The sequence below is a fragment of the Mirounga angustirostris genome, unplaced genomic scaffold (genome assembly GCF_029215605.1).
Source record: "Mirounga angustirostris isolate CCGP_5_RB_7025 unplaced genomic scaffold, mMirAng1.0.hap1 SCAF_5, whole genome shotgun sequence".
Classification (NCBI taxonomy): domain Eukaryota; kingdom Metazoa; phylum Chordata; class Mammalia; order Carnivora; family Phocidae; genus Mirounga; species Mirounga angustirostris.
This window is the reverse complement of record NW_026991713.1, coordinates 96,755,964-96,770,450: the sequence shown is the minus strand read 5'-3', so window position 1 is coordinate 96,770,450 and position 14,487 is coordinate 96,755,964. Positions and strand designations below refer to the sequence as shown.

Below are 14,487 nucleotides of genomic sequence, written 5' to 3'. Positions count from 1 at the left end.
CCATGAAGGAGCAAGGAGCCGCCTCAAGGAGAAATAAAGCCAGGCAGCTTCCCTTCAAATCGAGCCCAGCGCAAGAAGAGCCCTCATTCCGCGGGCAGGCTGCCTTGAGTAAGGGGACTCGACCCCAACCCCCAACGACCCGAGAAAGGTCTCCCAAAGCAGAGGGCTCAGGCAGGAAGACCAGAATCAACAAAGCGAGAACTGAAGGGCAAGGCCTCCACAGAACTCTTAGGTAGAAGCGGGGGGATGGGGAGGGGGTAGTCTGGAAAGATCCCAGGACGGTTGAGAGGAAAGGGGGAGGTCCGCGGCGGGAAGGAGGGTATAGCCAACTCGGTGGGGGAGAGGGCTGTGCCGGAGGCAGGAGCGGAGAGGGGAGTGCGGGCTCCAGGACTGCTGAGCCCCGCGTCCCCCCGGAAGCTGGGCTGGAGCCCGCCTCGGGGCATGGGCGGGGCAGGTGGGGCCAGGGGCCGGGTCGGCCGGGGGCGGGGTCCGCGGCACATGCGCACCGCAGCCGCCGCGCGCAGTAAGGAGTGGCACTTTTTAAAAGTGCAGCCCGGAGGCCCACCCGCAGCCGCCGAAGCCTCGGTCTGAAGTGCGGTGCCCCCCGTCCCGGCCGCGCGTCCTCCACTGCCACACCAGCCCGGCCCAGGCCAGTCTAGCCCGCACCATGCCGGTCAAAGGAGGCACCAAGTGCGTCAAATACCTGCTCTTCGGATTTAACTTCATCTTCTGGGTGAGTGAGCGCGGCCGCCGCGCGCTCCTCTCCGGAGCCACCTGTTCGTCCCGGGGACCCTGTCTGCGGTCGGGGCTGCCGGTAACTGGCACTGCCCGCGCCGGGTGGACTCCCCGCGGGAGGAGACGAGGCACCGCGGCCGCCAGCTGGCTCCTCGACCGGGGCCGGAGACGAGCGGGGCGGGCACGATCGTAGGGGGCTCCTCCGAAGCCGAGCCGGCGGCGGGACGCGGGGGGTCGTGGGGAGCTGGGGGGTGGAGACCGGCCCCGGCCCTCTTTTTCGCCGAGGGTTTGGGGTGGGAGTCGTGTCTGCTCCCTTCCCCTCAGCCCCTCCGAGTGAAGGAGGAGAAGGCGGCAGGGAGAAACGGAGCACCCCTCTTCTGGGAACTTCAGGCCCTGGCCGAGGAGGACTGTGGCGGGCAGTACAGGTCGCGATCTGGGTGGGGTCTCACGAGTGGCGGGGGCCGCGAGGAGGGGGGGATGCGGGCGCTTTGCGGACTTCAGTGCAGCGGGGAGAGCTCAGCCCAGAGCTGTTGACACTTTTACACTGGAAAGGGAGAGGGAGGGAGGACTGGGACCCCGTCCCTGAGTGAGAGTGGGAGACCCCCTCCACCCTCGAGGTACCTGCAGGCTTGATTCTGAGCCCGCCGTGGGAAAGTCGGAACTCCCTCGAAACTACCTGAAAGACTAGCTTCTCTTGATTTTTTTTTTCCTCCCAAAGGCGATAAGTATCAGAACTGGAGAGAACTCTGGGAGAATTGGGGAGAGGTGGGGCACATGCCTGCTGGCCCTTTTAGTCCTGTGTTTCTCCATTTCCGGGGGAAGATGAGGTGCCATCCGCCCACTGCCAGCCCGGGTCCTCCCGCCTCGCCTACACCCCTGTGCCGGCCCACCCAGTGGCTAGGCGGGGCCACGGAGAGTGGTTCACCTGGAGAGGACGCCGGGCCGGGCCGGGAGCCGCAGGACTCCCACTGCTGGCCGCACTCAGCCTTTAGGCAAATGGAAAGCCAGAGGCAGGCAGCGGAAAGGCGGATGTCCCCTCCACATCTTCTCTTGGGGGATTAAGGGACCACCCAGAGGCAGAAAGAAGCAAGGAATAGGGAACCTTGGGGTCCTGAGTCTGTGTCCTGAGTCTGCACACAGATGGACAGAAGGGGTTTGGAAAGGCAGCCCCTGTACTACTAGAGAGATGGCTGTAGAAACAGGCTTGCCACCAGAGCCTTGTAACAAAAAATATACTGTACTTACTCCCCGGGAGCTGGTCACTGGGGTCCCCACGAACCTTGGGGCAAACCTCTTGAGATTTTAATCCTCCCTCCGGAGCTGAAGGTAAGAGACTGACCTGCCCTTGCAAGAGTCAACATACCCAACACATGTTCTAGTGAGGATGGCACATAGATGTGCCCCTGCCCAACACTTGGCCTGTTTTAGGGAGACCCCTCCCCGGCAGTGGGCAGTTCTTCCTCCTGGTGTTCCCACCAGCCCCCAACAGCCAGCCAGCTCTCTCCCAGGCTTGGTTTCCTCCTCACCAACCTCTGGCACCAGAAAAGAATGTGAGAAGGCAGGCTAGCCCCACCCCACCCCACCCCTGTCCTTGGGGGGAGTCTTCCTCTTCCCTCCCCAGCACAATCTCCCCTGTCAGGCTGTTGCTTGGTCCTCAGCTATCTGCCTAGGCTGCATCAGGGTTTCAGGCCAGGAAGGAACCACAGACTGCCATGTGCCTTCATTACACACACACACACACACCCTTACCCTTCTGCCGTGTGGCACATGCAGGAGCCTGATGGGAGGCTCCAGGTCTCCTCTGGTATCTGCTCAGTCTCTTATTGTCTCCAGCCCATCACCCCACCCATATTCAGAGCTGCCCCTGCCTGGACCAGCGCTGCTGGTCAGCTATGTCATTTGAAACAGACATGACTGAATCTGGAAATATTTGGGTCCAGAATTAGGAATGACTTTAGTGGTCATCCAGTCCAGCCCTGGTAGTCACAGTGAGGAATCAGAGAACAAGAGAGGGGTGATGGCCCAGGATCCCAGAGACCAAACCAATACCACAAGCCCTGGGTCCCTGACTTGAGTCCCATCCTCTTCTGTCTCCGTCACAAAATCAACAAGGGGACCTGGTAATGAGTGGGGGGGGGGGGAGAATAAGCTACGTTTTCCTGAATTAACAATTGTTCAGTAGTCCTGTATTAAGGTCCCTGTAGAGATGATAGAATAAGGGAGTATCAGGATCCACTTGTGCAGCGTTTTACAGTCTGCAGAGGCTTTTTCCAAGTCCCATGACATAAGCCAGAGCAGGAAGCATTATCCCCATGGTACCGATGACCAGGAAACCAGTCCCCAGAGAGGTGAAGTGACTTACCTAGGGTCATGTGTAGCATCAGAAGTAAGTTTGAAGGCAGGTCTGGTTAGCTTAAAGTGCAGCTACTTTCCATCCCAACCTGGTGCCATGCCCAGCTGGGCAGAAGCAAGCTCTCAGAAATACCTTTAAAGGGAACGGCTCAGATTGTTATGATAGCACCAGTTACCTTTTTCTCTTGAGACCAGAAATTTATAAACTTGGCATTTGGGATCTGATGTGGGCCTTGGAAGACAGGAGTTGTGAGGCCAGGAGCCACCAGCACCTCATGAACAAAGGATGCTGAGAGGGGTGGCCTAGCAGGGACCCAGAGAGAAGACACCCACCTCAGTGGCAGTGGGATGATCAGGGTGGGGAGAAGGTACACCTCTGCGCGGGCCCCGGCCTCAGCCCCATGGGACCCTGGGTGACAGCTGAGCCTGCCCTCCCCGAGTAGGGCCTCTGATGCTCACAGCCAGACCAGCTACCAGTCTGTTCATCCAACACCCCCACAACGCTAACTTCTTGGCTCTCCGTTGTTTCTCTGTTTTCCTCTAGACCGCCCTGCCTCCCCCCCCCCCCCCCAAAAAATAGTGGAAATCTGGACAGGGACCTGGGTATTAGTCTAGTTCTGTCCTTACGTCACTTTGACACCTTGGGGAGGTGGCTTTTGTGTTCCAGACCTCAGTTTGCTCATCTGTAAAACCAGTGGGTTGAAATAAATGGTCACCAAAGGTCCCTTTTGCTCAGTCTGTGAGCCCAGCCCCACCCCCAGTGCCTGCAGAAACAGCACTTTCCCACACAACCCAAAACCCGAGTCAGGAGATGGAAATGCACAGGGGCTACTAAGGCTTGTCCTCGGAGCCTGGCTTCATTGGGTCTTTACCTCTGAGGCCCGATTCTTGGTCTCTTTCCTTTTAACCTCACACTTCCCTCTATTGCCCTGGGTGGGGTCCCTCTGTTTGGGGGTTTTCTGTTTTCCTGGCCCTCAGCTATCTGTGGTAGTCCTGTGCACTGGTCAGTGCACGGCTCTGGATTCAGCACCCCCGCCGCCATGAGCAGACGGAGCTGGTGTCTACCCCATAGAGTTGCCATGGGTTCAACGAGACAATGTATGGGATGCCCTTGGCATAGTAGCTAACCCCAGACACAGTAAACTTCCAACCCAAGCTGTTGTTACGCCACAGTTGAGAAAGTAGATTGAGGCAGTGGAGAGGGTGGGAGCCCTTCCCCAAGAAGTGTGGAAATTGAAACCAGGGATGTAGGCAGGCATCCACACTCCACACATTCCGCCCCCCTTCTCTTCCTGCATCCTCGTGATCCACCCCACCTCTGTGATTCCTGCTTCAGGACACCCACTCCACTGCATGTGCGGCTCCACATTTGACTGTGGGGTGGCCCCACTCCTGAAAATAAACTACACGGCAGAGAACCCCTAAGACCTCAGGCTTCTGGGTCTGGGCAGGGTACGGACCTAGCGGGGCAGGCAGAGGCAAAAGCCCCTCCCACCCAACTTGCTGCTTCCCCCAGAAGCTGTTGGCCTTCAGCATCGGGCTGAGCAAGCAGCTGGGACTGTTGCCTAAAATGGCTCCCCACCTTTGGCACACAGACAGCGGGAGCTCTGGTAAGGCTGGCAGTGTTTGTACTGAGGCTGGCAGGTTTGGGGAGAGGTGAGGTGAGGCCAGGTGTCTGCATCTGCTAAGGAAAAGAGGACTTCTCCCCTGCCCGGAATCTTGATGGCTTGCCCCTCGCTTTTCCCTGCAATGGTTGTCAGTAGCAAAGCTCCAGCTCCTGATTTTGGGGGGATGGAGGATTCCTCTACACCCACACACACACCCCCTACCCCTTTCCTTTCAAAGTGCCCCATGGCCCCATTCCAGACCTTACTCTTTTGTACTCAAAGGAAGAGGTTTTGGGATTTGGAACCACTTTGATAAGCAGCCCCATGGAGGGCTGTCCTTGCCAGAGCACCTAACTAACTCTGCTAACTGAGTCCTCTGTGACTTCAGATGTCACAAGTCTGCGTTCTCACACCCTTTTGTATTAGAGGTGAATCTTCCCTGTTAAACACAGTGCTGGGTGTCCCATGTTTGATTTGCGTGTTTGTTTTCCGGTTCAAGTCCGTTTTATAAGGAGGTGTGGCTTTGGGTCGCACAGTTTGGAACTTAATAATACACCTTGAGCTGGCAAAAGCACCTTTTCTTCTAAAGAACCCAAGCCTTGACAGTTCTTTCCTGGGTGTGCCTGGCTGTGGGTGAGGGCGGGGGACCTGAGGTCATGGGTCATCGTGGCTTCTGTGACCTGTTGTCTCCTTAGTAGACCAGGAGTATTCTCGATAGACCTGTGTCCAGCTGGGGAGAAGAGAGTGAAGTTTGAGGAGGTGCATGTTTATATTCTGCATTCCCCCCCACCAGTTCTGGGGGGGGGCGGGGGGTTCAGTGGGACTGCCTCTGGGCCTGCCACAGGTCTTTTCAACCAAAGCTGTGCAGAAACCGCCTCTCCATCTCTTCCATACGGGAGAGCAATGACTTACTTGTTCTGGGGTTTTGAAACTCGGCAAGAGCCTGTTGGCCCCGTGTTCTCAACTACTCGGAAATGTCCTCTGCAACTGAGGGAATTCAGGAGACCAGAAGGGCTAATCTTAACGATACATTTTTTCTTTAATTTATGTTTTTGAAGTCTGATGGGAGATCACTTGCCTGTTTCATTCTGTGGAAAAAGTAATGCTGGTCCAGGGACATTTTCATTTTCCATCAAGTGATGGCATGCAGCTGTGAAAAGCAGCATCCTGTCTCCAGATGAGATAATTTTATAATAATTACATCCATCCGGTAATTCCAACTGCCCCCCCCACCCCCAACCCCCACCCCCACCCCCAACCACCACCACCACCCCAAAAAAGTACTTTGTTCTGAATCGTTTTTAAGTACTGTGTGCCATCATCCTAGACTCATGGACCTTAACCTTTTTAGGGAATTCCACAAAATCAATGAGACCTGCCTCCACAAAAAATGCTTTTGCTTCTTTTTTTTTTTTTTTTTGGCTTTTTTTCTGGAGGCCAATGAACACCTCATATTGGTTTTTCTCTCTTGGTTTCCAAGCAACCTCTTCTCTGTTCTGAAATCCCATGCTTCAGCCATGAGCAGGGAGTTGCCTTGCCACTACCCAGGGACTGTGTGGCAGAATACGGGGTGATTTGAGAAAGGCTAAGTTCCCTGATGATCAAGAGCAGCCTAGACTGGAGAGCTGGACTCCCCACCCATACTTGCTCTGACTCTCAGCTTAATCATTGCCCAAGGAGTGGCTTTGACTCTCGATTAATTTAATGAGTATTCTGTATTTCTAGTCCACATGAAGAATCCAACTTTATGAGCTTCTAGCTAAGTTTTGCTTCTTCGGTTAGGTTTTCCCGTAGCTTGGGTAATTTGTATTTGTTTAGGAAGAACTGAGTTCTGTCTTTCCCTCTGCCTCCTTCCCACCAAATGGAGACTAAGATCAGCCAACCTTCCCCGGCCTTGTCCTTGAGGACTTTGGAAAGGGAGGAGTTTGGCGGGGGGGTAGTACGTTGTTTGGGGATTTGGACTCCTGAGGAGATGATACTCAGCTTGGTTGAATAGCAGGGGAGGGTGAAGCCCTTTGATGGAGAGGGGCCTGGATTCATTTGATTCTAGCAAAGATCCCTGGGTGGAGAGGTGTGGGGACTATTGACTTGGAGAAAATAAGAAATCTGGTTTTGAAAGGTCCTTCTTGTTCAGTCCTCTTGCCAGGCATTGCGCAGGGATGCTGAAACAGTGACTCTTGCTGGCCTTGTTAAGAGTCACCCTTCAAAGCTTAATCCTGTTACTATTATGATCAACGTCCATTCCAGGTTCCAGTGTACACCTCTTAGGCCAGGAAGGCCAATGGCCCATGACCTCTACCAATCCCTCACCTCCAAATTGCTCAGGACATAGCCCTTTGCTTCTGTTCCCAGTATGAGCTGCATGTCAGTGTCCAAGTATAAAAACAATACAGCACATGGATCATAGCAGAAAATCCTTGACTGGGACTTAAAAATACAATAAAGTAAATCAGACAGTTTTACTGAAATCAAAACAGGTTTCTATAACATTCTAGTTTTATCTTTAAACCTACATTGTTTGAAGCAATAGCAAGATAAATGATAAACTGATTTATTAAAACTTGATATAGAAAGATCAGCAAAGGGACATCTGGGTGGCTCATTCGGTTGGGCATCTGCCTTCAGCTCAGGTCATGATCCCAGGTTCTGGGATCAAGTCCCATATCAGGCTCCTTGCTCAGCGGGGAGCCTCCTCCTCTCTCTGCCTGCTGTCCCCCCTGCTTGTGCTCTCTCTCTGTGACAAATAAATAAATAAAATCTTTAAAAAGAAAAAAAAAAGCAAAATCATACTTATGAACTCATTGCTTTGCAAGTCAATGGAAGTTTGGTGTTTTTAAAAGACAGTTTGCTATAGATTGGAATGTTTGTATTCCCCCCAAATTCATACGTTAAATCCTAAAACCCAGTGTGATGGTATTTGGAGGTGGGACCTGTGGGGGTGATTAGGTCGCGCGGATAGAGCTCTCCGTGAATGGGATTAGTACCCTTATAAAAGAAGAGGCCCCAGAGAACACCCTCCTCCCTTCCACGATGTGAGATTATAGCAAGAAGACAGCCCTCTGTGAACCAGGAAACAACCCCTCACCAGACACCAGGTCTGTTGGTGCCTCGATCTCAGACTTCCCAGCCTCCAGAACTGTGAGAAACAATTTTTGTTGTTAAGCCGCCCGATCGATGGTCGTTGGTTACAGCAGCCTGAACGGACTAAGACATAGTTATTTACAGGTTTGAATTGACATGCCCTCTCCCCGTCTAGGGGAGTAGTTGCAGTGCGCCGTTTTTCACGCCCAGCTCACATCGGTGTCCCCCTGTAGTGGGCGGCAGGCCCCCTCACCCCCACAGCAGCCCTGCTCCAGTCCAGAGAGACAAGAAACCCTTCCCACTAAGACTCTCTCCCCGCTCGCCCCGATGCAATGTGAAGGCCTCACATTGCTTCTCATGATACAGGGCTATGGATTTAAATCCGTTATTATGCTCGGGCTTTCTAAAGCTTCCTTTCTCCCAGCCTCAGAACCTCTTCTCATCCTCTACTTTCCCCCACTCCCACCATAGTCTAGTCGCTCTGACTCCCTAAGACAGATAACCCTTAAGAGACCCCGAAAGCTTGTTTCAAATGGAAATTAGCTTCTCTCCCAGTGCTGGGGAGGGCCCATTAGGATGAGAAGCTGGCATTATCCTCCTCCTGTGGCAGGTGCTTCCCAGGACCCCATAGCCAGGGCTATAACACAGGCCTGTGGTCATGCCCGCTCGTGCCCTTTGGTGGCAGGATGGTGCTGTGGGGAAAGGGTAGGGTTCTGGGCCTCCCCTTGGGGCCATTCCTATAGGGGCCGCAAGGACGGTGGCCGGTGGGCAGCTGCAGTGCAGTGTCTGCACTGTGAGGCTTGCAGCAGTAGCAAAGCTGGGGTGAGAAGAAAACACGCCAAGTTACTCTGGGGAATCTATTTTCCAGAGCAGTGCTGTGTCCACGCTGACTTTCTGGCCAGTTCAGCAAGGGCATGGATGAAGTTCTCGGGCCAGAGGCCAGCAGGAAGAAGCGCATTCTCTCTCTCTCTCTCTCTCTCTCTCTCTCTCTCTCTCTCTCTCTCTCGACTCCGTCCATCAGGCAGTTGGCCTCAGACAGAGGCCAGGGTCAGGTGGCACCTCCAGGCCAGGTGGCTGAGGCAGGTGCCTTCCCATCCTGAGAAGGTAGGGCCCTCTGCTAGTTCAGGTGGGCTCCCCTGGGATCCTTTATGGATAGAAAGTGCACTTTTGAAATGGGATCAGTTATATGGCTGGGAGGGAGACAGGACAAAAGTGAAAAATTCTGAAATTAATGACACTGATGGAAAAGACAGTTCCACAAAACAATTGAGAATCTGGGCTTTGCAGTCAGACTGTCCAGGGTTCGAGTTCTCACTCAGCGGCTTATTTGCTATGTGATCTCCAACGAGCTGCTTCTGTGCCCAAGTCTTCTCAGCTAAAAAATGAAAGTAAATATTACCTACTTGGTGGGTCTGTTGTGAAAATTAAAGAGGACAGGTGAAGTGCTGCAGGCGGGGTGTAGCACATAGCGAGTGTTACAGGCTAGCTGGTCAGGAGCATACAGTTGACCCTTGAACAGTGTGGGGGGTTAGGGGCACCAACCCCCATGCAATCAAAAATCTCTTTAGAACATTTGCCTTCCCCAAAACTTTACTACTAATAGCCTACTGTTGACCAGAAGCCTTACCAATAACATCGTCAATTAACGCATACTCTGTATGTTATATGTGTTATATGCTGCATTCTCACAACAAAATAATCAAGAGAAATGAAAATATTATTAAGAAAATCATAAGGAAGAGAGAACACACTTATAGAACTGTACTGTATTTATCCCAAAAATCTGCATATAAGCTGAAACCCGTGTTGTGCAAACGGCAGCTATAATTAAGAGACCTGAAACGAAGGCAGAGATCATGGCAAAGGGATAGGATAGATGATAGGTTGGATGCAGCAGTTGGAGACCTCAGCTTCTGCCCCTCCCCTGGCTTTGTGTTCAGAACGCCCCATGATGGGGAAGGAGGGCCATTTAACGGAGCGGTGCTGGGTGTGCCTGTTGCCAACACCGCCAGTCCACACACCACATGGCATTGCTTCAAAGGTATAAACAGAGGGGCATCTCCCACCACTCAGGGCCCTGCAGGCAAGTGGTAACTGGTCCCGCAGATGGAATGAAAGCTAGCTGGTCCACATGGCTGAAGTGTGTAAACAAGAGTGGAGTGTGTGTGTGTCTAATCGCCAGGCATCTTAGTGAGGCATACACAATGGAAAACAAATGTGTGGTATTCTGGAATTTAAAGTAAAACATCCCCAAAACAATCCCCCACATCAGATGATTTTGGTTAAGATCAGAATGCCTGCTTTCAGCAGTAACCAGATTTATGGGCTGGCTGATGTATGCTCCAGGTCTGGCAAATGGGCCATGGAAACTTGCAGTGAGGTTCCTTGTTTAGAAAGAGGTTATCTTGGGCAGAGGCCCTCCCTCTGGAGCCTTCATCCCCAAACTACTTAATATTAACACACCATATTAGCTAAAACTCTTCTTCTCTTTTGGGCCGAATAGGGCTCTGGTTTTTAAATGATGCTGACTTTGTTCTTGGAAGGGAGGATTTGTCATCTCTTGAACTTGTTCAGACCAGGTCGCTGCCTAATTACCATAAAGGTGTACTGACAAAAAGCCTACAAGGCCCTTCATCCCCTGCCACACCCCAGAGAGGGGACCTCGCTAGCTCCCTTCCACCAGGGATGAGCCAGGCAGTCAAGTACCCGACCTCTGCATGGCCCGAGCTATGCATGTGACAGAGGGAGAGAGCTGATGGCTAAGTTGCTCCATACCTGCTCTGTGACCTTGGGCAAGTTACTTTACCTCTCTGAGCCCGTTTCCTCATCTCCAGCTAGGATGTTCCTAACTACTTCAAAGGGTATAAGGCAGTCCTACCAGCCCTCTTATATTCAGAAGGGGCAGCAGGGCCTTACCGTAGAAATCTAGCTCCCTCATATTCCTCTTCTCCCTGGGAAATACCACTGTTGCTCCCATAGGTCATGTTCCCCTGAGGCCAGGCTGGAATACACCATGGCCCCAAAGAGCCATGCTTAGCAAACTGAGGGCACCCGTAGGCTGGTAGCTGTTGAGCCCCTCCGTCCAGGAGACCCCCCCCCACAACCAAGTGCACAGAATCCCCAGAAAGTGAACCCCTGCAAGGTCAGAGAACAGGCTAAGCAGGTGCTTAGGACATCAGCAATGCAGGTAAGCCCGAGGAATCATGGGGAAACCAAGCACTTTTTTGAACTTCATTATATTTATTTTATAACTCCAATTTTTAAAATATTGAATTATATAGGTGATGGGATAGGTGTCATCATTTTTTATACTGCCCGTATTTATACATTTTTTATACTGCCTGTATTTAGGGCAGTAAATGGTCACAAGAGGCAGAAGTGTGCCTCCCCAGGGGCCTGGCTTCTCAGGGATGCTTGGGTTTGTCGTTGACCTCCCGGTGTGCCCGCCCGACGTGCCCCCGACGTGCGGTCAGGGAGCAGTACACAGTGGTTGGGGTGGGAGGAGTTGTCAAAAATGCAGATTCCTGCTGGGAAAGCAGCAAATCAGAGACTCTCCCTATGCCTCACTTTCCTTATTTGAGTCACGAAGGTAATACCGCCAAAGTCTTAGGGTTGTTAGAAATGATGGCGTATTTAACATAAAGCGTATCGAGGTGCCTGGCTCAGAGCAAGAGCTCAGGTACTGGTTTGGGCAGCTATGGCTACAGTGACTGTTACCACGGCCTCTCAGAACGTTTCAGAGATTGAAGTTGTCCTAAGCACTCATACTCCTCTGTGTCTTCTTGCTTCAGTTCTGTAAAGCCGCCTCACACAGGATTGTTCCGGGCTGAAACTTTACCACGAAAGGCATCCGTTTCAGAAGGTGAATTCGAGAACTCCTCCTTCCAGCTGTCCACAAAATGCCCATTTCAGAGATTTCCCCAGTGTGGGAAAGGTGGGTGAGGAGAGGGCCCAGTTTTTGAACAATTAGCTGGCTGTGGCCCCGGCATCAGGGCCATTTGGCAACCCCCCCCCCCCCCCCGGTGTGCCCTCCCGGTGTGCTCTGTCCATCAGGCAGTTGGCCTCAGACAGAGGCCAGGGTCAGGTGGCACCTCCAGGTAGACTCCACAAGGTTTGTGGAGTCTACCTAAAGCCATAGGGAAGAAGAAATCTGCTCTGCCTCCAAACCAGGAAGGGCAGCCTCGGCACCTCTCCTGTTCACTTCTCATGCTTCCCAAAAAGAGGTCGATTCCTCTTATCTAGAACTCTCTTGACACCTTGAAGCCAGGTCCCAGAGCGGGGCAGGGCCAAAGTCGCCAGGGCTTCTATGTGGACACCACAGGGAGGAAAAAGATAGAGCTGGCCCCAGGGGGTGCCTTTTCACACCCGGTGATGGTGGGCTTGAGACCACCACCTTTCCCAGCCTCAGCAGAGGGGGAGGGGAAGAAGAGCGAGAGAACAAACCCCAAGAAGTTAGTGGTCAGCGCTCCGGCCCTCTTGGCTTTCCCCTCGGCGGGGGCCGGTGCCCTGAGTCTGAATCACCTCGGCGTAGCAGGCAAGGCAAGGTTTAGGTCAGAGCATTTTGTCAAATTCAGCATGTCCGGAGGACCTTCTTGTCCCCCAGGAATAGTTCTTAGGGGTTCCCAGTCTTCCCACTCCCCAGCTGGGCAGGGAGAGAGCACAGTGTCAGGAGGAGGGGAGCTTTGAGTCGTCTATGTAGATCAGGTTCAGTGTGAACGCAGCCCCTTGCAGGCTGTCTCTCTTCAAGCAAGTTGTTACTTAACCTCTTGGAACCTGTTTCATCTCTAAAATAAAGGTGATGAGATGATTAAATGAGATGATGTACGTTGGTCACCGCCTGTAATGTGGGACGCACATGGATACTCATAGAGATTAACTGCTCCTATTATTATATGATTGAGTTTCCTTTGTCTAGCCTCTGAAGGAGTTGCTCATGACAGAAAGGCTGCCAAAAGTCAACTCAACACTAGCCTACAACGTCATTACCCATCAGCCTCTGCATGTATTCTTTAAAAAAAAAAAAAAATTTCCCCCTAGGATTTAGGGTTGGCTGAGGAAAAGAATCCACTCACACGTAATGGTAGCCCAGCCTGGGGAGAATGCGGGTTGCAGAAATCAGGAAGAAGTTTTTACCAAGAGTGCCCTGCTACGGAGGCTGTGGGAATCATTTTGGCTTCTTGGGGAGGAGAGTTCACAGGGCTGAGCCTGTGTAATGAATGTACTTCTTTGGAAGCCAAATGCAGGTTCTAACTTGACCCATTTACTATGAATGCCCAAGCTCAGTGGGTTCAAGATGGAGTTGTCCAGCCATTATCTCTTTCATACCTCTTGCTTCCTTCCTGTTTACCTGCCCTGTATCCTCCCCCTTAACTGTCACCATGCAGCAGTTCAAGGTGGACTGAGGCCCAGTCCCATGGCTCTACAGCACAAGGTGGGACGGTTGAGCCCCCACTCTCCGGATTGCAGTGTAAATTGGAATGGCGAAATTCTGCCCCATGTTGGGCGGAGCCCAGTGAGAGCTCATACCACCCCCCCACCCACCCCCTCCATGGCTTCCTGCCCTTCAGCACTGGCATTTAGAAAGCTAGTTTCTGGGTTCAGAACCCCCAGAGAAAGCTTCTTTCTCCATGTGGTTCCGGTTGTTCGGTGCTTACATAAAGGCCTGGAGCATTGGTTCTCAGACGTGAGGGAGCATCAGAATCATCTGGGGGGATTGCTGGGCCCCACCCCACTCGCCTCTAATTCAGTAAGTCTAGGATGGGGACAGTGAATTTTCCTGTCTAGTAAATTCCCAGGTGATAGTGCTGGTCTGGGGACCACATGTTTCCCAGTGGCCCAGCTTCTGCCCTCGGTGGCTCAGTAAAAGCCCCAGAGCAGAAGGGGTCCAGAGGGCCGAGATGACCCCCAGGATGACCGTACTCACAGAGGGACTTACTCTCCAGGACCGTCACCTCCAGGGTTTTTTCCGACTCGTCTCTACAAAACTAAAGTTAACGTTGATATCTTCAAATTCTGCGAGGAAGTAACATTTTACTTGGGATCCTCAGCGAAGGCAGGGCATGGCAGTTTTTCCTGTTCAGTAGAGCAAAATTGGGTTTTTGGTGGTGTTTCTCTCTGCGGTGGGACTGGGTCCCGGAGGACTCCAGCCTCGGCTCCCGCAGGGTGCCCATGCCCTTCCAAAGATGACAGCTTCAGCCTTCGTCAGGAGGTGGGAGAGGAGAGTGCCAGCAGAGGATCCGAAGAGGTGGTAGGGACTGGGCTCCTGTTTGTGCTTGTCGCCAGGGCCCGGCCCGGCCTCCTGACGAGTGAATCAGCCCATCCGAGGCTTGGCAGTCCACCGTGAGCCAGGGTTTCCATGGAGATGGGTGAGGCCCGAGCCCACAGGTCTGGGTGGCCTGACTTGTTTTTAAATGCTGAAGCCTGTGTGAACATAGAGGTCCTTATCTCCACTTCTGAGGTTTTCTTAAAGTGTGACTGGTATTTTGGGGCCCGGAAAAGGCTGATAGGGGAAACTCACATCCTTGGTATTCGGTCTGTTACTGATTTCCTGGGTGCCATGGGCAACTATGCCTACAGGTCTCCCAGGCTTGGTACCTTTTAAAAAATAAATAATAACAACCGGGGCTGGTACATATCTTTCTGAAGGAGGGAAGTGAAGAGGTAACATCCCCTCCATTTCTGCTCCACAAATACCTCCTTCCCACGGAGGTAA

At 52.6% G+C, this 14,487-nt stretch overlaps 1 protein-coding gene across 1 annotated transcript in view; it reads left to right on the top strand.

Moving 5' to 3' along the window:
• The first annotated feature begins 506 nt into the window (after window positions 1-506).
• The window catches only part of CD9 (CD9 molecule), a 33,110-nt gene continuing 19,129 nt past the window's right edge, over window positions 507-14,487 (top strand). The window contains exon 1 of the mRNA XM_045874018.3: window positions 507-733. Within this exon, the coding sequence (XP_045729974.1) occupies window positions 668-733 (66 nt within the window). The 5' untranslated portion in view covers window positions 507-667. The remainder of the gene's footprint in view (window positions 734-14,487) is intronic.